Here is a 17,785-nt window from a genome sequence, read left to right on the forward strand (position 1 = left end):
TTAACCAGTGTTTGGCATTGTGGCTATTTAGCAAGGACAGGGTGTTCACTGATGATGGACTGATAACTCCGAAAACGTTCTGAACGTAATCCTTTTGGATTTTAAAAACAAATCAAATTTTTTTTTAATTTTTATTAAATATACCGAATACACCAAGGAGTTTTACTTCACGTTAAATTTTATTTAACTAGATGGTATACAGCCAACCTTCGGGTATTATCCCCTTTTATTTAATGTTTAAATTATTTTTATTTTTTTTTTTTGTTTTTTTTTGTAGTCAGTGTTATCACCTATAGTCCTTATGCAAGCTTGTTTGCGTGGGCACGCTCCTAATCAAATTATCAACATTTTTTGTGGTAGGTTGCTTCATTCTCCAAGAGCAGCTTGTACTAGCCGTGCGGTGTTTTGTGGATTATCTCAGCGAGCTCTAATTTTTCTTTTAAGCATATCCCACAAATACTCTATAGGGTTAAACTCTGGTAGGCAAGCAGGCCACTCCAAACAAGGGATACCTTCTGCTTTAATGATGTCTCTAGTCACTCTAATGGTATGTGGAGGTCCATTATCATGCATGAAAATTAAATTTTCTTCTGTTGCACCTCTCCAGAGTCTAACTACAGGTTATCAACATACCTTGAGCAGTTAAAGTTTATTGGATGAAAATTAAAGGAGTTTTTTTACGGATCACAATTCCTCTCCAGAACATTACACTTCCCCTTGTGTATTTGTGAACAGATCTGACAGTTTTTGTTCTTGTTTGTCTTCCTCGACCTCTAGGTACACTATTTCGTGGGTCATCTGATTTTACACAAATCCTGACTTTTTCTGAAAATAGCACATTTTGTCAATTCTCAATGTTCCAGTTTTGGTGGTGAAGACACCAATTTAGGCGATCAATCTTGTGCTGCCTGGATAACTCGAGAACCCACAACTGTCTCCTGCTGTATACTTCTTGACACGAACTCTTCTTCTTATCGTTTCAACTGAAACAGTTACACCTGTAGCTTCCAAAAGCTGCCTTTGGAGCTGAAGGTGAGAAATGGGTAGGTGTCTTCCAGCTGATTGGACAATTAAACCATCGTGGCGAGCCGTTATTACTTTTTAGCATCTTTCCCTTGCTTTATTTTTGAGCTTCCAAGTTCCTGTTACCTAGCATAGGTTTTAGACAGAACGCCCTGCATTACGCCTAGCTCTACAGCTATGTCCCTCTGAGAACATTACTTTCTCCACAAGACCAATAATCTTTCCTCGTTGTAAGTTATATAACCCCACATGTGGCATATTTTCGTTTTTGGACGCAAAAGTTAGTTTAATTTGCAACTCAAGCAAATAACCTATACCGTACCGAGCTGTACTATCTGATTGTCTTATCGATTTGTTTATTTTCAATAAAAACCCTTATTCTTCGTAACAATAACAAGTTTTTTCAAAAGAAATAAATATTGCTTTGAAATACATGGTGATTTCATATAAGTTTGGGTGTGTGTATTTGGTGATAAAGACGTAGTATCTTTTATAAAAATATGGAGACTAAGCCGATGGTCTCCAATAGACGCTCTAGGCTGCGTACAACGTCACGTCTTAGGAAAATTGTTTATTTTCGTTACTTTTAATAAACTATGAAGGCCACAAAGTATCCTACAAACGAAAATTGTTAAAAAGAGTAATTCTAAATCAAATTCAAATTACGGGGTGAATTGAAGTGACCACCGACTTAGTCGGTGGTATACAATAAACGCCGTAGACTGCGTACAGCGTCTATTGGAGACCACAGCCTAATATGAGTAAGACATCTAGCAAGATCACAGCAGAACAACCCTCCTAGAAGAATCCTTATGGCACAATTAGTGGAAGTAGAAATAGGGGTAGGCCAAAACTCAGATGGAAGGATGGTGTAAATGAGGATGGTAGAAAAATAGGCGCAGCAGACTGGCAACAGTAGACAGTAGGCGCAGTAGACTTGGGAAGGTCGAGACTCTTTTATAAGGCTATAGCACCATTGATGATGATGATTTACAGAAGGAAAATACCGTTAAATTGATGTGTGATCCGATCATTATTTGAGAATATTTTTAAACGGGACTGAAATTTAGACAACTAACGTTTGTTTCCTACAAAAGATTCACAATACAATCATAAAATAAATATTTATGTGCATTTTCAGTAGAACTTCTAAGGGAATAAAAAGAAAAGGAATAGTTTTATTACGGGAACATCACGGTTAGTCAAAATAGATAAGTGGATGATCTTACAAGATAATCCCATGGGAAAATGTTTACTGAAATGTAAGATGATGTTCGTGGAGATTTAAAATTTAATAAAACACCAAAATTTGGCGTATTTTCGATAAATAATTATAGGCGAGAGGCACGCCCCTAATTTGAGGCTTAGAAATCAAAAAGCGACCATGATAGGTGAATGGCAAATTTTTGGTCATTCTTTATGTTTTAGAGGTCGCTGAATCCGAATATAAAGTATATTTTTATCTAGAACTAGCTGACCCGGCAGACTTCGTACTGCCTCAATAGATAAAAACAAACTGTTGTATACAATAAACTTAAAATTAACAAAAGGAATTCGTAATTAACAAACAAAAATGCTCGATGTGAATGAGGTTTTATTATTATTTTTAATTAATTACACATGATGTTTGAAATAATAAAGTTTAGTTAGAAGTAACAAAATAAAGTTTGTAGTGCAACAGTTACAATCTTAAATTTGTTTATCTTATAATGAATATAACAGCTTTATTATATCTACATTCAAAACAACCATCTATTTATTATTAGGTTCGGGGAGATTCCAAGTCTATAGGTGTTGATTAAATAAAATTAAATTCAATTAAAATTAAATAAAAAGTAAATGAAGTAAATTAAAATTAAATGAAATTGAATAAACGTAAATAAAAATAAAAAAAACTGAATAAAATTAAATACAAATAAATAAAATCATATTAACTTAAATACAATTAAATAAAGTTAAAAAAGAATTAAATAAAAATAATAAATAAATTAAAAAATAATAATAAAATTAAATAAAAGAAAATATAGTCTAATAAAAATAAATAAAATTTAATAAAATGAAATAAAATAAAATAAACAAAAATAAATAAAATACTTAAACTAAATAAAATTAAACAAAATGAATTAAAATTAAATAAAATTTTATAAAATAAACAAAAATAAATAAAATACTTAAACTAAATAAAATTAAACAAAATGAATTAAAATTAAATAAAATTTTATAATTTGCTGCTTGTTCTTTTCGTGTGCTCAGAATTTTTCTCCTGCTTACGGTTCCGTTTAGAGATATTTTTTGAAAATTTCGCAAAATTAAAAAATTCATATTTTGCCCAATTTGAGTCCCAAAGTTAAACTGTGCCACTTCTCTTCTATGAAATTTGTCGCTCGTTCTTCTTCTGTCCTCAGAATATTCCTACGGCTTGAGATATTGTATTTCGGACACCGATTGTGCTAGACAAAAAATTTTAGTACGGTTCTGCTCGGAATTCAGCAAGGAGTCTACCTACTTAATTTCATATTTTTCACGTCATTATTGTGAGAGTTACGGCGTCATGGGCAACCCCCTAATGACATACGGGTATGAAATATAGACAGCAACCTACTCCCAGTACAGTCCAATATACCTGCAAAATTTCATAAAAATCGGTTAAGTCGTTTCGGAGGAGTATGGTAACAAACACTGCGACCCGCGAATTTTTATATAGATGTAAAATATTTAAATGGCTATTAAAAAATAACGGTCTGAGATAAAAAATTGAAAATTTAGGATTGTATGTATCTTTTGCTTCTACATCTCATAAAAATAGTAAAAAACGGTTTTTTCAAAAATTAAAAAAATATATCAGGGGGGGCAACACCCCTTATGACGTACGGGTATGAAACTCCATATTATCCTATTCCCAGACCGCTAGAATATACATGTAAAATTTCATAAAAATCTGTTCAGTCGTTCTCGAGTTATAAATGGTGTAACTAACACAACCTCGACTTTCTTTTATATATATAGATGTAAAATATTTAAATGGCTATTAAAAAATAACGGTCTGAGATAAAAAATTGAAAATTTAGGATTGTATGTATCTTTTGCTTCTACATCTCATAAAAATAGTAAAAAACGGTTTTTCCAAAAATTAAAAAAATATATCAGGGGGGGCAACACCCCTTATGACGTACGGGTATGAAACTCCATATTATCCTATTCCCAGACCGCTAGAATATACATGTAAAATTTCATAAAAATCTGTTCAGTCGTTCTCGAGTTATAAATGGTGTAACTAACACAACCTCGACTTTCTTTTATATATATAGATGTAAAATATTTAAATGGCTATTAAAAAATAACGGTCTGAGATAAAAAATTGAAAATTTAGGATTGTATGTATCTTTTGCTTCTACATCTCATAAAAATAGTAAAAAACGGTTTTTCCAAAAATTAAAAAAATATATCAGGGGGGGCAACACCCCTTATGACGTACGGGTATGAAACTCCATATTATCCTATTCCCAGACCGCTAGAATATACATGTAAAATTTCATAAAAATCTGTTCAGTCGTTCTCGAGTTATAAATGGTGTAACTAACACAACCTCGACTTTCTTTTATATATATAGATGTAAAATATTTAAATGGCTATTAAAAAATAACGGTCTGAGATAAAAAATTGAAAATTTAGGATTGTATGTATCTTTTGCTTCTACATCTCATAAAAATAGTAAAAAACGGTTTTTCCAAAAATTAAAAAAATATATCAGGGGGGGCAACACCCCTTATGACGTACGGGTATGAAACTCCATATTATCCTATTCCCAGCCGCTAGAATATACATGTAAAATTTCATAAAAATCTGTTCAGTCGTTCTCGAGTTATAAATGGTGTAACTAACACAACCTCGACTTTCTTTTATATATATAGATGTAAAATATTTAAATGGCTATTAAAAAATAACGGTCTGAGATAAAAAATTGAAAATTTAGGATTGTATGTATCTTTTGCTTCTACATCTCATAAAAATAGTAAAAAACGGTTTTTTCAAAAATTAAAAAAATATATCAGGGGGGGCAACACCCCTTATGACGTACGGGTATGAAACTCCATATTATCCTATTCCCAGACCGCTAGAATATACATGTAAAATTTCATAAAAATCTGTTCAGTCGTTCTCGAGTTATAAATGGTGTAACTAACACAACCTCGACTTTCTTTTATATATATAGATGTAAAATATTTAAATGGCTATTAAAAAATAACGGTCTGAGATAAAAAATTGAAAATTTAGGATTGTATGTATCTTTTGCTTCTACATCTCATAAAAATAGTAAAAAACGGTTTTTCCAAAAATTAAAAAAATATATCAGGGGGGGCAACACCCCTTATGACGTACGGGTATGAAACTCCATATTATCCTATTCCCAGACCGCTAGAATATACATGTAAAATTTCATAAAAATCTGTTCAGTCGTTCTCGAGTTATAAATGGTGTAACTAACACAACCTCGACTTTCTTTTATATATATAGATGTAAAATATTTAAATGGCTATTAAAAAATAACGGTCTGAGATAAAAAATTGAAAATTTAGGATTGTATGTATCTTTTGCTTCTACATCTCATAAAAATAGTAAAAAACGGTTTTTCCAAAAATTAAAAAAATATATCAGGGGGGGCAACACCCCTTATGACGTACGGGTATGAAACTCCATATTATCCTATTCCCAGACCGCTAGAATATACATGTAAAATTTCATAAAAATCTGTTCAGTCGTTCTCGAGTTATAAATGGTGTAACTAACACAACCTCGACTTTCTTTTATATATATAGATGTAAAATATTTAAATGGCTATTAAAAAATAACGGTCTGAGATAAAAAATTGAAAATTTAGGATTGTATGTATCTTTTGCTTCTACATCTCATAAAAATAGTAAAAAACGGTTTTTCCAAAAATTAAAAAAATATATCAGGGGGGGCAACACCCCTTATGACGTACGGGTATGAAACTCCATATTATCCTATTCCCAGCCGCTAGAATATACATGTAAAATTTCATAAAAATCTGTTCAGTCGTTCTCGAGTTATAAATGGTGTAACTAACACAACCTCGACTTTCTTTTATATATATAGATGTAAAATATTTAAATGGCTATTAAAAAATAACGGTCTGAGATAAAAAATTGAAAATTTAGGATTGTATGTATCTTTTGCTTCTACATCTCATAAAAATAGTAAAAAACGGTTTTTTCAAAAATTAAAAAAATATATCAGGGGGGGCAACACCCCTTATGACGTACGGGTATGAAACTCCATATTATCCTATTCCCAGACCGCTAGAATATACATGTAAAATTTCATAAAAATCTGTTCAGTCGTTCTCGAGTTATAAATGGTGTAACTAACACAACCTCGACTTTCTTTTATATATATAGATGTAAAATATTTAAATGGCTATTAAAAAATAACGGTCTGAGATAAAAAATTGAAAATTTAGGATTGTATGTATCTTTTGCTTCTACATCTCATAAAAATAGTAAAAAACGGTTTTTCCAAAAATTAAAAAAATATATCAGGGGGGGCAACACCCCTTATGACGTACGGGTATGAAACTCCATATTATCCTATTCCCAGACCGCTAGAATATACATGTAAAATTTCATAAAAATCTGTTCAGTCGTTCTCGAGTTATAAATGGTGTAACTAACACAACCTCGACTTTCTTTTATATATATAGATGTAAAATATTTAAATGGCTATTAAAAAATAACGGTCTGAGATAAAAAATTGAAAATTTAGGATTGTATGTATCTTTTGCTTCTACATCTCATAAAAATAGTAAAAAACGGTTTTTCCAAAAATTAAAAAAATATATCAGGGGGGGCAACACCCCTTATGACGTACGGGTATGAAACTCCATATTATCCTATTCCCAGACCGCTAGAATATACATGTAAAATTTCATAAAAATCTGTTCAGTCGTTCTCGAGTTATAAATGGTGTAACTAACACAACCTCGACTTTCTTTTATATATATAGATGTAAAATATTTAAATGGCTATTAAAAAATAACGGTCTGAGATAAAAAATTGAAAATTTAGGATTGTATGTATCTTTTGCTTCTACATCTCATAAAAATAGTAAAAAACGGTTTTTCCAAAAATTAAAAAAATATATCAGGGGGGGCAACACCCCTTATGACGTACGGGTATGAAACTCCATATTATCCTATTCCCAGCCGCTAGAATATACATGTAAAATTTCATAAAAATCTGTTCAGTCGTTCTCGAGTTATAAATGGTGTAACTAACACAACCTCGACTTTCTTTTATATATATAGATGTAAAATATTTAAATGGCTATTAAAAAATAACGGTCTGAGATAAAAAATTGAAAATTTAGGATTGTATGTATCTTTTGCTTCTACATCTCATAAAAATAGTAAAAAACGGTTTTTTCAAAAATTAAAAAAATATATCAGGGGGGGCAACACCCCTTATGACGTACGGGTATGAAACTCCATATTATCCTATTCCCAGACCGCTAGAATATACATGTAAAATTTCATAAAAATCTGTTCAGTCGTTCTCGAGTTATAAATGGTGTAACTAACACAACCTCGACTTTCTTTTATATATATAGATGTAAAATATTTAAATGGCTATTAAAAAATAACGGTCTGAGATAAAAAATTGAAAATTTAGGATTGTATGTATCTTTTGCTTCTACATCTCATAAAAATAGTAAAAAACGGTTTTTCCAAAAATTAAAAAAATATATCAGGGGGGGCAACACCCCTTATGACGTACGGGTATGAAACTCCATATTATCCTATTCCCAGACCGCTAGAATATACATGTAAAATTTCATAAAAATCTGTTCAGTCGTTCTCGAGTTATAAATGGTGTAACTAACACAACCTCGACTTTCTTTTATATATATAGATGTAAAATATTTAAATGGCTATTAAAAAATAACGGTCTGAGATAAAAAATTGAAAATTTAGGATTGTATGTATCTTTTGCTTCTACATCTCATAAAAATAGTAAAAAACGGTTTTTCCAAAAATTAAAAAAATATATCAGGGGGGGCAACACCCCTTATGACGTACGGGTATGAAACTCCATATTATCCTATTCCCAGACCGCTAGAATATACATGTAAAATTTCATAAAAATCTGTTCAGTCGTTCTCGAGTTATAAATGGTGTAACTAACACAACCTCGACTTTCTTTTATATATATAGATGTAAAATATTTAAATGGCTATTAAAAAATAACGGTCTGAGATAAAAAATTGAAAATTTAGGATTGTATGTATCTTTTGCTTCTACATCTCATAAAAATAGTAAAAAACGGTTTTTCCAAAAATTAAAAAAATATATCAGGGGGGGCAACACCCCTTATGACGTACGGGTATGAAACTCCATATTATCCTATTCCCAGCCGCTAGAATATACATGTAAAATTTCATAAAAATCTGTTCAGTCGTTCTCGAGTTATAAATGGTGTAACTAACACAACCTCGACTTTCTTTTATATATATAGATGTAAAATATTTAAATGGCTATTAAAAAATAACGGTCTGAGATAAAAAATTGAAAATTTAGGATTGTATGTATCTTTTGCTTCTACATCTCATAAAAATAGTAAAAAACGGTTTTTTCAAAAATTAAAAAAATATATCAGGGGGGGCAACACCCCTTATGACGTACGGGTATGAAACTCCATATTATCCTATTCCCAGACCGCTAGAATATACATGTAAAATTTCATAAAAATCTGTTCAGTCGTTCTCGAGTTATAAATGGTGTAACTAACACAACCTCGACTTTCTTTTATATATATAGATGTAAAATATTTAAATGGCTATTAAAAAATAACGGTCTGAGATAAAAAATTGAAAATTTAGGATTGTATGTATCTTTTGCTTCTACATCTCATAAAAATAGTAAAAAACGGTTTTTCCAAAAATTAAAAAAATATATCAGGGGGGGCAACACCCCTTATGACGTACGGGTATGAAACTCCATATTATCCTATTCCCAGACCGCTAGAATATACATGTAAAATTTCATAAAAATCTGTTCAGTCGTTCTCGAGTTATAAATGGTGTAACTAACACAACCTCGACTTTCTTTTATATATATAGATGTAAAATATTTAAATGGCTATTAAAAAATAACGGTCTGAGATAAAAAATTGAAAATTTAGGATTGTATGTATCTTTTGCTTCTACATCTCATAAAAATAGTAAAAAACGGTTTTTCCAAAAATTAAAAAAATATATCAGGGGGGGCAACACCCCTTATGACGTACGGGTATGAAACTCCATATTATCCTATTCCCAGACCGCTAGAATATACATGTAAAATTTCATAAAAATCTGTTCAGTCGTTCTCGAGTTATAAATGGTGTAACTAACACAACCTCGACTTTCTTTTATATATATAGATGTAAAATATTTAAATGGCTATTAAAAAATAACGGTCTGAGATAAAAAATTGAAAATTTAGGATTGTATGTATCTTTTGCTTCTACATCTCATAAAAATAGTAAAAAACGGTTTTTCCAAAAATTAAAAAAATATATCAGGGGGGGCAACACCCCTTATGACGTACGGGTATGAAACTCCATATTATCCTATTCCCAGCCGCTAGAATATACATGTAAAATTTCATAAAAATCTGTTCAGTCGTTCTCGAGTTATAAATGGTGTAACTAACACAACCTCGACTTTCTTTTATATATATAGATGTAAAATATTTAAATGGCTATTAAAAAATAACGGTCTGAGATAAAAAATTGAAAATTTAGGATTGTATGTATCTTTTGCTTCTACATCTCATAAAAATAGTAAAAAACGGTTTTTTCAAAAATTAAAAAAATATATCAGGGGGGGCAACACCCCTTATGACGTACGGGTATGAAACTCCATATTATCCTATTCCCAGACCGCTAGAATATACATGTAAAATTTCATAAAAATCTGTTCAGTCGTTCTCGAGTTATAAATGGTGTAACTAACACAACCTCGACTTTCTTTTATATATATAGATGTAAAATATTTAAATGGCTATTAAAAAATAACGGTCTGAGATAAAAAATTGAAAATTTAGGATTGTATGTATCTTTTGCTTCTACATCTCATAAAAATAGTAAAAAACGGTTTTTCCAAAAATTAAAAAAATATATCAGGGGGGGCAACACCCCTTATGACGTACGGGTATGAAACTCCATATTATCCTATTCCCAGACCGCTAGAATATACATGTAAAATTTCATAAAAATCTGTTCAGTCGTTCTCGAGTTATAAATGGTGTAACTAACACAACCTCGACTTTCTTTTATATATATAGATGTAAAATATTTAAATGGCTATTAAAAAATAACGGTCTGAGATAAAAAATTGAAAATTTAGGATTGTATGTATCTTTTGCTTCTACATCTCATAAAAATAGTAAAAAACGGTTTTTCCAAAAATTAAAAAAATATATCAGGGGGGGCAACACCCCTTATGACGTACGGGTATGAAACTCCATATTATCCTATTCCCAGACCGCTAGAATATACATGTAAAATTTCATAAAAATCTGTTCAGTCGTTCTCGAGTTATAAATGGTGTAACTAACACAACCTCGACTTTCTTTTATATATATAGATGTAAAATATTTAAATGGCTATTAAAAAATAACGGTCTGAGATAAAAAATTGAAAATTTAGGATTGTATGTATCTTTTGCTTCTACATCTCATAAAAATAGTAAAAAACGGTTTTTTCAAAAATTAAAAAAATATATCAGGGGGGCAACACCCCTTATGACGTACGGGTATGAAACTCCATATTATCCTATTCCCAGACCGCTAGAATATACATGTAAAATTTCATAAAAATCTGTTCAGTCGTTCTCGAGTTATAAATGGTGTAACTAACACAACCTCGACTTTCTTTTATATATATAGATGTAAAATATTTAAATGGCTATTAAAAAATAACGGTCTGAGATAAAAAATTGAAAATTTAGGATTGTATGTATCTTTTGCTTCTACATCTCATAAAAATAGTAAAAAACGGTTTTTCCAAAAATTAAAAAAATATATCAGGGGGGGCAACACCCCTTATGACGTACGGGTATGAAACTCCATATTATCCTATTCCCAGACCGCTAGAATATACATGTAAAATTTCATAAAAATCTGTTCAGTCGTTCTCGAGTTATAAATGGTGTAACTAACACAACCTCGACTTTCTTTTATATATATAGATGTAAAATATTTAAATGGCTATTAAAAAATAACGGTCTGAGATAAAAAATTGAAAATTTAGGATTGTATGTATCTTTTGCTTCTACATCTCATAAAAATAGTAAAAAACGGTTTTTCCAAAAATTAAAAAAATATATCAGGGGGGGCAACACCCCTTATGACGTACGGGTATGAAACTCCATATTATCCTATTCCCAGACCGCTAGAATATACATGTAAAATTTCATAAAAATCTGTTCAGTCGTTCTCGAGTTATAAATGGTGTAACTAACACAACCTCGACTTTCTTTTATATATATAGATGTAAAATATTTAAATGGCTATTAAAAAATAACGGTCTGAGATAAAAAATTGAAAATTTAGGATTGTATGTATCTTTTGCTTCTACATCTCATAAAAATAGTAAAAAACGGTTTTTCCAAAAATTAAAAAAATATATCAGGGGGGGCAACACCCCTTATGACGTACGGGTATGAAACTCCATATTATCCTATTCCCAGCCGCTAGAATATACATGTAAAATTTCATAAAAATCTGTTCAGTCGTTCTCGAGTTATAAATGGTGTAACTAACACAACCTCGACTTTCTTTTATATATATAGATGTAAAATATTTAAATGGCTATTAAAAAATAACGGTCTGAGATAAAAAATTGAAAATTTAGGATTGTATGTATCTTTTGCTTCTACATCTCATAAAAATAGTAAAAAACGGTTTTTTCAAAAATTAAAAAAATATATCAGGGGGGCAACACCCCTTATGACGTACGGGTATGAAACTCCATATTATCCTATTCCCAGACCGCTAGAATATACATGTAAAATTTCATAAAAATCTGTTCAGTCGTTCTCGAGTTATAAATGGTGTAACTAACACAACCTCGACTTTCTTTTATATATATAGATGTAAAATATTTAAATGGCTATTAAAAAATAACGGTCTGAGATAAAAAATTGAAAATTTAGGATTGTATGTATCTTTTGCTTCTACATCTCATAAAAATAGTAAAAAACGGTTTTTCCAAAAATTAAAAAAATATATCAGGGGGGGCAACACCCCTTATGACGTACGGGTATGAAACTCCATATTATCCTATTCCCAGACCGCTAGAATATACATGTAAAATTTCATAAAAATCTGTTCAGTCGTTCTCGAGTTATAAATGGTGTAACTAACACAACCTCGACTTTCTTTTATATATATAGATTGGTGGAACATGTTCAAAAATCTGTAAACTGTAAATATTTCCTTTTGAAAATTTTACTGTATCATCTTTGAAGAATTTAGATAACAATGAGATTTGTCCGAGATGTTTAAATAAATAAAAAAAGAGAAGTTGTTAACTTTTAAACATGTAAACATTTAAATTTGTCGTCATATTTCGTTAGTTTCATGTTTACTTAAAAAAATTGTTTGACAAACTTTTAGTTTATAATTTTAATCAACACTGCATTAAAACATAGGTCATGAAGAAATTTTTTGGAAAATGTCAAGTCAAAATATGCAATAGGAAAAATGTTATGTGACTTTATAGACGAGTGGCACTCCTACAAAAAACGCTTATTTCTCGAGATACTGAGCACAGTGTGGTGAATGGCTAATTTTGACCATACCTTATGTTTTTGATGACGTCGAAAACGAAAATAAGGTTTATTTTTAAATTTAGATGGGGAAACATTGTCAAAATCGCAATTTTACCCTAAAAATTAAAAATAATGAAATGGCGTTTTTCTTAAAATTAAAATTTGCACCATTTTTCCTATAAAACATTTTGTTCTTTGTGCTCTATATTTTAACATAAACTTGATTAAAAAGCTAAATTTCAAATTTTGTCATTCATCTTTTGCGATTAAACTTTGCATTTCAGGAATCTGAACCTTTAGCTTTAAACAATTCATAACTTTTATTATAATAAGACAGTAAGATTTAAACAGGCCCCATTGTCTTCAGAATGGTAAAAAATATATACTACAAAAAAATTCAGAAAAAAATATTAAAATGGAACAGAGTTGCGCCAGTTAAACGCAGAAAAACGTGAAATTCAAAATAAACCTAATTTTCGATTTCAGCACCATCAAAAACATAAAGTATGATCAAAATTGGCCATTCACCACACCGTAGTCAGTATTCCGAAAAAAGAACTTTTTTTTGGTGTGCCGCTCGTCTATAAAGTCTCATAACTTTTTTCCTATTGCATATTCTGACTTAAAATTTTCCAAAAAACTTCTTCATAAACTATATTTTATTGCTGTGTTGGTTAAAATTATAAACTAAAAAGTTTGTCACTCAACTTTTTTAAGTAAACATGAAACTGACGAAATCTGACGATAAAATGTTTAAAAATTAACAACTCCTCTTTTAATTTGTTTAAACATTTTGGACAAATATCGTTGTTACCTAAATACGTCAAAGATGGCACAGTAAAATTTTCAAAAGGAAATATTGACAGCAATCAAAGATACCTACAGCGAGATAAAGTTGAAAAATCATCAAAATTGATTTTTTGCGTTTTAGCCTAAACTTTAATTTTTGAACATGTTCCACCAATTCTAGATCAAAATAAACTTTATATTTGGTTTCAGCAACCTCGAAAACATAAAGAATGATCAAGATTGGTCATTCACCTTAAAGTTGATTTTCGTGGTCGGTATAACGTAATTTTAGGGGTTGCTGCCGCTCGCCTATTAAGATGTGCTTACTACATTTGTTACAGGCGACAAAGAGCGACTTTTCATCTACATCCTAATGACCGTGGCAGCAATCGTCGTTGTCCTCTTAAGTTTTCTGGTGGCGAAGATCTACGTGCAACATTATCGAGCAAAAGTAGGATCGAAATCTGAAGCCGCCAATATAGCAGATACTTCATTGCCCAATACATTTGTTGGCGATATAGACGAAGTAGATGCAGATATAGAGTTAATAATGCCCTTACCCCCTCCGATAGTTCCATCTGGCGCAGTCTATTCAGCGGCTATTGGCAGTATAGCGGAGGTACGACAACTGTTTATAGTAGATATTATAGTTATGCTTACTCTCTCTATTATTCATCTTATATCCTTTCATTTCTTGCATGTTTTTGTGTGTTCAATCATATATTATAGAAAAATTTATGTAAAATCCTTTATACAAGGTATATAATTTATTAACATTCACTTCATTCATTTCTTCATTTTTCTTCGTAAATTCTTTCATCGTTCTAATCTTAACTGCATTTGTATATTTGGCTTCATTTTCTCCATTTTTCTGTGGTGTTCTCTTTAATTTTCTTCCAAAGCTGTAATCTTCTTCTTCTCTCTTTCGCTTCATCGGTTTCTACCTCACTTCCCATTTCATTTTTTGTGCATCTATTATATTTTAATTACCTATTTTTTATTTAGTTGATTTTATAATAATTTGAGTAGATAGTTATGGAATACTCCTCGTATATTGAAAGAGCGTGAGTGAAGATTTAGTATGGTCATCTTTTAAAAATTTATTACAACAATTTTCAATTTTCCTTTCTGCGAAATTGCGGGATTTTTATCCTGCCCTTAAAATGTGATTCAATGTTGACACTTGAAGAGTGTCACTCGAGCATTGATTAATTACTTCCACCGCAGAGGGACAATTTTCTGGCCCCATTATGAACCAACATGTTTCTGATGATGCGTTGCGGGTTCACGCTTCACCGAAACGCACGATATAATTTTCTGCCGCTTGTCGTCATCCATTATTCGAATACCATTTATAGTCTGATGGATATGGATTCTGTATCTGTCGATTTCCGATTGTTTTATTTTAGGCTAGGTGGAAGATAAATTTGACTCTTGTTCCGATTTTTACTGTTTATACACCCTTTCTATTTGATACATCTGGTAAAGCATAAAAGAAAAATGTGAAGCGAATATAAAGGCAAATTCAAAAAAAAAATTAGAATAGTTCTTAGATATATAGTTTTTGCTTGAGTCTGGATGTAGTTCAACATCTGTCTTGCTATGTTATAGTTCTGGCGCTGTTACAATAGCCAGAAAATGCTACTGTTGTTCCAACCTGGAGTTTTGTTTGTCCTGAACGTAAACCGTTCCTACTTTTCCAATTTTCGCTCCTTCGTGGAAGTTTTGTTTTATTCTTTTTATTTATTGAGCCACGTTAAAACTGTAGCGAACCAGTCTTCTTCTCCTTCTTTTTTTGTATAATTCAAATTTTCTTGCATAGTTCCTATTCCGATTTCAAGCTGTCGTTTACATCAAGTTTAAATCGTGTGGGAGACTGTGTAAAAATTCAAAAATCCTAGTTTTTTCACGTGTTAAATTATGTCTACAGACTGTGGTGACCGATATACGACACAATATATTGTGTACTGTTTACAAGTACTTAATAATTATTTTACCAAGAATTTTATCATTTAATTTCTAAGTTCTGATAGGTTATATTTAATGGGTATAATAACATAATTCATGTTATAGGTTGTTCGGTATCCTCACATTGACGACTATACCATATCAAATAATCCTAGAAGACTCACACTAACGATGGAAACAGACCATACAGCAACTTCGAATAGCACGTCACACGGTCAGTACTACTACGGATGACACCAGTGCCAGGGCCATGGAGGCCCGACTCTTCCCCATTCACCCACGTGTCCAGGTCAACGTACGTACTGTTTTTAAAGAATCAAGTGATACTTGTGTTGTGATGAACCGTGCTGTGTGCGATATTGACATTAAGTGCACTCTACAAGTCGACAGAAATACCTGAAACGCGAAGTTCTCTCAGGTAGCAAATCAAGGAGAGGAGACTTCAGTTGGACGCGTTAGTGCAAAGAGTAAACATCCATTTAAAATGAATTGTTCACGAAATCAGTGGTTTTGCAATATTGCCAGATAAAATCGTCGAATAGTTGTTTATTTAGAATACATTTAACCTTCGGATGACCAAGCGGGGGAAATTGTGACCCCAGCGTATGTTTTTCTTTAATAGATTCAAAAGTATTTTCAATTTTTAACTCATTATTTTTTTATTTGACTTTATCATTCTAGATATCCTCATATTTTGAAATAAAAAAAATTCCCTATTTGTTACGAATAAAAGATATAGTCTGAAGTTGATGTTTAGTAAAATAGCGTCTATTATGTGTAATTCCAAGTAGTTTTGCGATAATGACGTCGACTTTGCAAAGTAACAAGACTTACTCAACATACACACTACACACGACACTAATACTCATGTTGTGACCGGCTGAATGACATAAAGTACATGCCATAAAAAAATATTTAAAAAAAATTAAAAAAGCTTCATTTTTTTGTTAATTGTCATTTTTGACTAGGGGTCATTTCCCCCCCCCCCCCCCCTTGATCATCCGTGTAACAAAAAAAGGTTGGTCATCGGAAGGTTAATATATTGTTAATAAAGATGAATATTTCAAATGGGGTGAAAATTAGAACACTAAGGGCCGGTACTTTATGTCCCGGTTAAACCTCGGTTAGCTAACCGGGGTTTAATCGGGGCAGAAAAGTACCCCATAGGGCCTCTTGCGTTGTAATAAAAGCAATTATAATTATTATTATAATTATTTATGAATATAATAATAAGTATAATTGCGTTTATGTCTATGTTTTGCATATATTTATGTCCCGATTAAACCTCGGTTAACTAACCGGCTGTTAACGGAGACATAAAGTACCGGCCCTAAATGCATAATTCCGTGAAATTATGCAAAAATTTTAAGATTTACGCAGTAGGAAGCACAAACAGAAGGAAATTTTACTGTGAAATAGGTAACAAATAAAAACCGAAAACCCTTTGAAATCTGATTGATCTGACAACGTCGCGTCACTAATGATTTCGATTGCTTTGACCTTGTCGGTTTCAGATATTTCTGTCGACTTATACTTTCATTGAAACAGACCAAAGACTCCTTTTTCTTCTATTTGTACTGTAACCCTTAGTCGCCTGTAACATTCTGATACCTTATATAAGAATTATTTATCACGTGTACTTTTAAAACCACCTTATTTTATTGAGGGCAAAGTTTTGAGGCTGAAATAGATTACCAAAAAATATTACACTACACAAAATCTAAAGACATAAAGGTAATCATGGGAGATTTTCATGCAAAAGTCATCAAAAATAATGTACCTTATATTTATACTATGACCAAACTCAAATGCGGCTTCACGGGCCACACTATTATAGTATTTTTACTACAAAAGCTATATTACGTAGGTCAAAATTTTTGACGTAAGAGAACTGTCAAAACATTGGAATGTGACTTTTCATTATTGCCATGTTTATTATAAACATGGCAATAATGAAAAGTCACATTCTAATGTTTTGACAGTTCTCTTACGTCAAAAATTTTGACCTACGTAATATCGCTTTTGTAGTAAAAATACTATACGATGGTTGAAATCTACATAGTGGCTCGAGCAACCATATTATGGAATCTTTCTCCCTTCACCGAGCGTCTCAAGCGGTGAAGGGAGAAAGGTTCCATAATATGATTGCTCGAGCCACTATGTAGATTTCAAC

The 17,785-nt window shown here is 31.3% G+C and overlaps 2 protein-coding genes across 3 annotated transcripts in view; both read left to right on the forward strand.

Moving 5' to 3' along the window:
* The window catches only part of LOC114330167 (protein eva-1 homolog C-like), a 366,988-nt gene extending 349,567 nt beyond the window's left edge, over positions 1 to 17,421 (forward strand). For both annotated transcript variants that reach the window (XM_050661403.1, XM_050661404.1), the window contains exons 7-8: positions 13,986 to 14,263; positions 15,718 to 17,421. In XM_050661403.1, the coding sequence (XP_050517360.1) occupies positions 13,986 to 14,263; positions 15,718 to 15,846 (407 nt within the window). In that variant the 3' untranslated portion in view covers positions 15,847 to 17,421. The remainder of the gene's footprint in view (positions 1 to 13,985; positions 14,264 to 15,717) is intronic.
* Positions 1 to 17,785, forward strand: part of LOC126892004 (uncharacterized) — a 502,972-nt gene that overhangs the window by 212,613 nt on the left and 272,574 nt on the right. The gene's annotated exons all lie outside the window — the stretch shown is intronic.

This window comes from Diabrotica virgifera, chromosome 9 (assembly GCF_917563875.1).
Source record: "Diabrotica virgifera virgifera chromosome 9, PGI_DIABVI_V3a".
In the NCBI taxonomy this organism is placed as follows: Eukaryota; Metazoa; Arthropoda; class Insecta; order Coleoptera; family Chrysomelidae; genus Diabrotica; species Diabrotica virgifera.